Below are 7,474 nucleotides of genomic sequence, written 5' to 3' on the forward strand. Positions count from 1 at the left end.
AGGTGATATGGTAGATGCCATGTCCTTTTTCTTCGATTGAAAGTATTTCCTCCGATCCTGGACTAGGATCTTTATACGGGACTGTGGCCTACAGTCCGGGGGAAGGAAGGGAAAGTGAATGGAGGTACGATAGCGTTTGGATGGATAAGATAAGAACTGATAACCGGCAGAGAGGGTGTTGTGTTTTGTATGATAATTTACAGCACGGTTTTGTAAGCGGTGAAGGCCGCCAAGCTTTGGATAATGGTCAGGGATTGGGAAGGTTGCAGGGGCATTGTACGATCTTGGCACCAACCCGGTATGATTTGTGCCATCCAAAACCAACTCGAAAAACGATTAGACTATACCTCCACCAGGTTAAGAGACATTAACTTGATTCAAGGAAAACCTGTCGATCGTTGGAAATACTAAGGAGAATAATGTAGAGGCTTTCTTTTATTTTATATATAAATATAATAATTATTATAAAAAATGAAAAGAAAAAAAATTGTGTGATTGGAGGTCTTAATAGTGAGATAAATCAATTGAAAAGTCCCAGCCGAGTGTAGGTTTATGATGGCCCGAACCATACATATCTTGTATGATACCAAGGATTTGCAACATAACGACTTACTCTAAAAAAAACACTACAGAATTAACAAAAGTACTATTAACATTACCATAGGCTTTTCCAATTACTTGGGGACTCTTTCAGTAAAAATTGTGCGGATTTTTATCAAACCCGATGTAAGTATTACGCTGTAAAGTATCATACCTTTTTACTCACGGGAAAAAACCAATACCGCCAATTCTCCTCTCAAGAAACAGCAACGCCAATTTCGGCTCATTCCCCCCAACCCGGACAAAACCGAGCAATTGCCGAATAGAACCATATGCCAACCGACCGGTCGCGACAAGAACGGGTTTCTAACGTGAGACGGGTGATTACGGGGAGGTAAAGGGCCGTTTAAAAAAAAAAAAAAAAAAAAACACAATCACGAGGTGTGTGCTATACAACGACCAATCCAATCCAATCCAATCCAATCCAATGGGGCTGATATGGGGGGAAAATATTATCATATTATAATTTATATCGCCGCATTGATTAGGTGGGGAAGGGGGGTATGCGGGATGACGTCAGTATGTGATTTTTTATATATTTCATGTATCATTGCTCGAAGAGATGGGATGCTACAAGTAGACTAAATTTATTGTGGGGATTTTTGTGAGTGACCGCTTGTGTAGTAGTCTGGTGGGTTTACTCCCACAGTATGGTACGCATGGTACTGTACCCGTGATGTTATTCACGTGTGATCTGTTTGGCGGTTCTGGTGAGACCTGGTTGATATGGTAGGGGATAATCGACCAACGATACCTGTCCAACGACTCGTGGGGGTGGGGGGGAACCAGAAAATTACCCGGTGAAGCTTCTTTCTTTCCCATTGTTCGATTACAGATGAGAAGAGCTACTGTATTGAGAAACCCCCTCTTCAGAGCTCAACCTACGAGTACGGTTACTGTACGTTGCTCACCTTAAGCGCCACATACCTGAACTTTCTACGATATCATATGCCACACCACCAAATCCGAAACCCAGTTTCGCCACCGGAACTCCCTGGCGCAAGCTAGAGCACCGGTATATACTGTACATACCCTTTGCTGGTTGACGTCGAGACGAGCGAATAAGTATACAGTACCACATCCGACATGAGCGGTTTTTACACACACAAAAACCATTTATTCCTTCGTAATGTTCAATTTCTTTACCCGGTGGCGATCCGCCTTGACTTACTCACCTTACCGTACGAGTACCCATCATATCATACAATGAATAATGAAGGAGAAAACAAAGGCAACGATATGACATACTTGTAACGAGTATACCACTCCAGCGCCCTAGGCGGCGGTGAAGTGGCGGTTGGGAACCGGGACCCTGCATGAATAATTTGGACTTGACGCCGTCAACTGTCATGACGCTATTACAACTTTTTTTTTTGTACTCGAGTAGTACAGTACCCTGTATAATAATAACCTATTTAGCCTTCGTTAGGAAGGAATCGAAATTTGCCCTCTCGAAACAGCACATGATCGACGCCGATCCTTTTCGCTTTCGAAGTCGGAACCGGGCGACGAGAAAAGAAACATGAAACCGGACAACAACAATCAACAGCAAAGTTCGGAAATATACACGAGTACTCGTACAGTAAGGTCGGTCGGTACCTGCAGCGCTTTTGTCGCAACCGGTGATGTCGACGGATCGTTGGATGTTTTTTTAGACTGGACTAGACTACCGTCCAACGGTTTCGAGATGGGTTGGTTGTTCTTGGCGGGGCAGGTGAATATATTGGTAAAGGTACAGTACAGTACAGTTATGGCCGCCGGCGTGATTACAACAAGAAAAGACGTACCGGTATGTTAGGTAAACTGCACAAGCTTTGTTGCAGTGAGGCGCTCTCGCTCATCGGAGAGAGAGCGTGGAGGAGTACAGTACAGTACCGGTACCGATATCTAGCAGGTACGGGTACGGTACTCTACGTAAGATCTGGAAATGACCGTATTTCCCCCTCTTTCTTTCCCTCTTTCCTTCTTTACCCCCCCCCCCTTTGGTTGGCAGGGAATCCTGACCATGCATGATACGACCAGGGATACCAGTAAGTCAACACCATCCCAGCAACTCCACAAGAATGAAAAGAGAAAGAAAAAAAGTCCAGTTACGTACTATAATGGCTGGATAGAACTAGCGAAATCACGACATGTCGAGCGTGCCGCGTCGAAAAGGACATTGGTCAAGGATTACGGTAGTTAGGTTAGGGGCGTAATTTGAGATTTCAAATGCGGGGACGGTATAGTACCGTACAAAGTACAGTTACTCGAGTATAATAATATATCACACTCCAGTTACCGGTACGGTACTCTACTTGTAACCTGTCACCGCGGGGCCAAGCAGCAACCCCGCGATAGCGACTTCAACGCGTGGGGGGGGGGGAGAGGTATTGGTGTCGTCGCCACGGTATGCACGATGTACAGTACTAGTATGATAATATTATTATAGTGCTTGTCGAACCTGGCGGAATAAACATAATACAAAGTTTCTTTTTCTTTCCTCTCTCATTCGCCTTTCTTGTTTCCAAGAGATGCGTTGTGGAGACCTCTGTGTTCGTTGGCACAGTATCATACTATGATAGTATATATCATAGTTCTTTTAACCATTCACCGGTTCGGTTCAGTCGGTATGGCACGCTGAAAATTCTCAAATGCACAGTTAACTCTATTCCCAAATGAAATTCCCCTTTCAGTAGTAGCACTTGTTTCGGGAACCTGTGATACAAGCCTCCTCTTCCAAATCACCATAGCGCAAGCACATAGTCTACAGTATCGTAGCCTATCCCAAGTACAGGTACCATACGTAGAAAAAAGAAAAAAAAACTCTTCCCCACCCTCAAAAAAGAAATGAAAGAAAGAATGAAAGAATGACACCCGGATACCCACCTCCGAACAGATGGGACTACATACTCGAGTACAGTGCATACAGAAACGAGTGATTTATTTTTATTTGTATGATATAATTTTTTTTTCTTTTTTCTTCTTCTTCTTCTTCTTCAATAGATGAGCCCGACGTCATAATACCCGTACAGTACGACACCACCATATCCGTAGGGGGGGAATCACTGCCACGATATATCATATTGAACGGATGGAAACGTGGCCGGCGTGAGCGCTGCATTGTACGAGTACGAGGGACGTAAATCTAAAGTGTGATGTTTGATAATTAGAGTAATAGTACGGCGACGGCGGGTAGAGGCATAGAGCAGAAGCAGCAGGGGTAGAAGCGGACGTGAATGGAATTGAAATGCGTAGGGACAGGTGTGAGGGGGTTTAGAATGAATGGGGAATTGGCACGAGTGAGCTTGGAAAACACCTGATAACTGCAACTTCTTCATCATACATGGACCATTGCTTTTGGGAGATATTCAGGTTATTTTTATTTATTTTTTCCACCAATCCCTTCATTCGTGATATAAGCAACGGTAATTGCACCTTTGCTCCACTTCACTTTTTAGTGTATTGTGGGGTTTTTGACTCCTCCCTTGTTCACTCTCAAGTGCCGTGGGTGAGCGAGTAAAAGGCGAGAGAGTTAAAGAAACCCAGTTTGCTTTTTTCCTGGACACTTGTACGAGTACTCGTACTTGTACCTCCCTTTCCCCATTCTCACCGACCAAGTGTGTACTGTACTACGCTAAGCATTTGACTCGAGTGGAGTCAAGTCGGGTTAGTCATGCATCCTCTCTCTCTGCATAATATGATAACACTTTTTTTTTTCCCTTTCTTTTTTCCCTCTCACGCCCGGCCGTTTCGCAATCCGTTGATCACAATATCATACCCCTCCAACCTTCCTTCTTTCTCTCGCACATCCTCGCGACAGCACGGTACTCGAGTACGGTAGAGCGCTCGGCCACCGTCCGCCCCGTACAGTACAAGTATATATATACAGGGTCCACACTGAAATGGGTGGGAAAAGGACTGTGAAAAAGGGGATAATTGACATGGCCGAGCATTTCGCATCCGATAGCTGGAAATGACGGAAGCGGAGGATGAGCTATAAACTACCGTATTGTAAACTTGAGGAATTGGCGGTGCTCGTGGGTGGGCGGGATGAAAAGGACCGGGGTCCTAGCAAGGAACTCGGGAATGGTAATGGCAATGGCATGCACCACACCAAAGCAGCAGGTGAAGAGAAGAGAGAAACAGAGGGGAAGGAAAGAATGAAAGGGACACTCATCATCATCCCCGAAACCTCCTTCTCTTAAAAGTGCAAGTATGGGAATCCATCCTTGCGTAAGACCGTAAGACCGGTCGAGGATACACACCCATTGTACTCGTGCTTGTAGATATCACAGCCATTCCGCAGTACCGGCATGAACCGGTACCATGCCTCCAGCAATCAGCACCATATTACCGCAAAAAAATTACAGTGCAACCTCCCCTTCCCAGCGGACAGACCGCAAGCGAAACCCAAACCCTTCCATCGTTCGCCCTCTTTCTCGTCTCGTCCACTCCGACAAACCCCGGCCAACCAACCAACCAAGCCCCAATCACCCTAGCAACCAATATATGCAACTCTGGTTCCCTATGTACCATACGGGTAACAGAGCACCAGCCTTCTTGACAAGTGATGCGAGAAAGCGGATCTGCAGGGTCCTTCCTTTTTTTCCCAGCCGACATGCTCGGTAGATATGTGCCCTTTACCTTTGCCCATACTCGAGTACACCCACCCACTCACCCCCACGGTTTTTTTTTTTCTCTCGCAAAAATATCATTCACAACCTTGGATCGTGGCTTGCTTGCTCTGCTCTGCTTGCAGTTGCGGGAAGACGGACAGGGAAATTTGTTCAAGGGTGGTGGGTAGGTCGAGGATGGAAGGAGGTTCCGGAACTTCAGGGCTGGAAGTTTGATGAAATGTGAAGAGAAGAGGGAGGGGGGGGTAAATCTTTCTTTCTTTTTTTTTCTGGCGATAGCAAGTATGGCATTGCGCGAGCTGCTGAGGCCCTAGGGATAAGCCCTGCGCTTGCATAACGGCTGTACTCGTAGAGAGTATCAGAGATACTGGTGATATCCAGAGCCTTGACTTAATCCTTCCTTCCTGTTGGGGATGCGGTCGCTGGTGGGGGCATGCCCGAGATAGGAATCGCGAACACGACAATGACAATTAATCCTCAGAGTTTTCACCATCACCATCACTGTATGGCTCCAGAAGTGAACTCTAGGAGTTCCTCTGTCGTGTGTTTTCCTCTCGTTTCTTTCTTGCCTTCTTGCTGTCTTGTCGAGCACAGTACAGCACACTAACGGGTCGGCAAATGGTCTAGACACGGTAACAGCTTTCTAAACTATCTATCTATCTCTTACAGTAGCCTTTGCTCCTCACTCCCTTCGTTCGCCTTACTTTTCCTTCATTTTTCCTCCTCCTCGTCGCGAACAACACCATCATCGTCATCACCATCACCTACTCTGCACCGCATGCAAACAATTCTCGCCAGCGCGGAAGGAAGGAAACAATTTTTCACCTCCAGCTCACGCAAAAGCAAGCACCATATATTACAAAAGCAAACAACTCCTCACGATGCCGTCCTGTGTGATCCTCTGGTTTGCCCAGCGCTGAATGAAATAATTCCCAAAAGAAAAAAACAATAACCGAATATGTGGGGTAAACGTATTCGATGCTGGTGCTGGGGATTTGACTGCTATACCAACCGATAGGTTACCGCAGAGCTAGATCGATTGCGAATGTTGGGGGTGATGAATATCGTACCGCATGGTAGGCAGGCTACCGGTAGGTATGTATGTAAAACATGCGAACAACTAGCAAACGTGGGCAAAATTTCAAGATTGAGGAAGGATAGTTATGATACTGCCTTACCGTGATACGATGCCATACGATGTAGGCGCTGTAGGGCACTGTACGATACAGGTACGATTAGAGAGATTCGTGGAAAGAAATGTTCCGCCCAACTATCCAGCAGTCAGATGGTCAAGTTAGCTGTCGTAGAAGTGTTTGCACGAGCACAGTACAGTACTCGTAGAGAATATCCCCACAACACCGAAACCAAAACACCCGGACCCGGACTCGACCTACCTACCTGCCCTCTCTCTCTCCAGCGGATGTGTGGGGGGATACGCTAGGAAGCCCCCCCGAATCGCTCAACACCTGCCCCGCATTTCCACAACCCACACACAAACGTGGTATTTCCACAATACAGACCCTTACCGTAAAGGTTACGCCCCTCCAATTAACCATTTCGTTCACGACTGCCCTGCCTTGTCCCACTATCGCTCCCCATGATAAGCTAATATGCGGTATCATTTTTTTCTCTCCCCTTTGCCATGTTACCGTCGGTCGCTGGGTGCTTGTTCGCGAGCGGAGTGAGCGAGCCAGTCAGGGTTTGTCCGCGGGGATGGAATGGGTATTGGGTGGCGTAAAAGACTCTCTCTCTCTCTCTCTCTCTCTCTCTCTTTTTATTTTATTTTTTTATTTCTTTCCGCTCGCGCGAAGCGGCGTCAAGGACTGAGATGGGGTCCATGTGGAGCTCTTGATGTTCTCGGAGGATTGACGAGTTACTAAAGGACTTCCCACTGTTGCTGGATGAACTCTTATTTTTATTTTATTTTTTTGCTGGATCACCGTTATTCTCGCCGTATTCACCATATTCTACTTTCGGCTGGCGCGGGCTTTTTTTACACTGTCGGTCGGTCGGATGGTTATTGTAGTATTTTTACTCAACTTGAGACCGCTAACCACGAGTATCATACATTATCAACACCTCGCTTGAGAGATTGGTGGAACCGACAAGCCAAATTTACCGGTGCTACCACCAGTACCGGCGGATCATTGACCTTTCGTTCCATGCTTTCTTTTTACCATCCAGGACAGAGCACTTTTGGATATGTCAACAAAAATTCGGATGCGAGCATGCAATGCGAGTGACAGACTGACGGTCAA

At 46.3% G+C, this 7,474-nt stretch overlaps 1 protein-coding gene; it reads left to right on the top strand.

The window, feature by feature from the left end:
• Positions 1-4,271: 4,271 nt before the first annotated feature.
• On the top strand, positions 4,272-4,787 carry GSTUM_00009741001 (uncharacterized protein; the record flags this gene model as incomplete). XM_002840880.2 has 1 exon in its annotated part: positions 4,272-4,787. Exon 1 carries the CDS (start codon positions 4,572-4,574, stop codon positions 4,785-4,787), a length of 216 nt encoding a protein of 71 aa, XP_002840926.1. The 5' UTR covers positions 4,272-4,571.
• Between the last annotated feature and the right edge of the window lie 2,687 nt (positions 4,788-7,474).

The sequence above is a fragment of the Tuber melanosporum genome (assembly GCF_000151645.1).
Source record: "Tuber melanosporum whole genome shotgun sequence assembly, scaffold_6, strain Mel28".
Lineage (NCBI taxonomy): Eukaryota > Fungi > Ascomycota > Pezizomycetes > Pezizales > Tuberaceae > Tuber > Tuber melanosporum.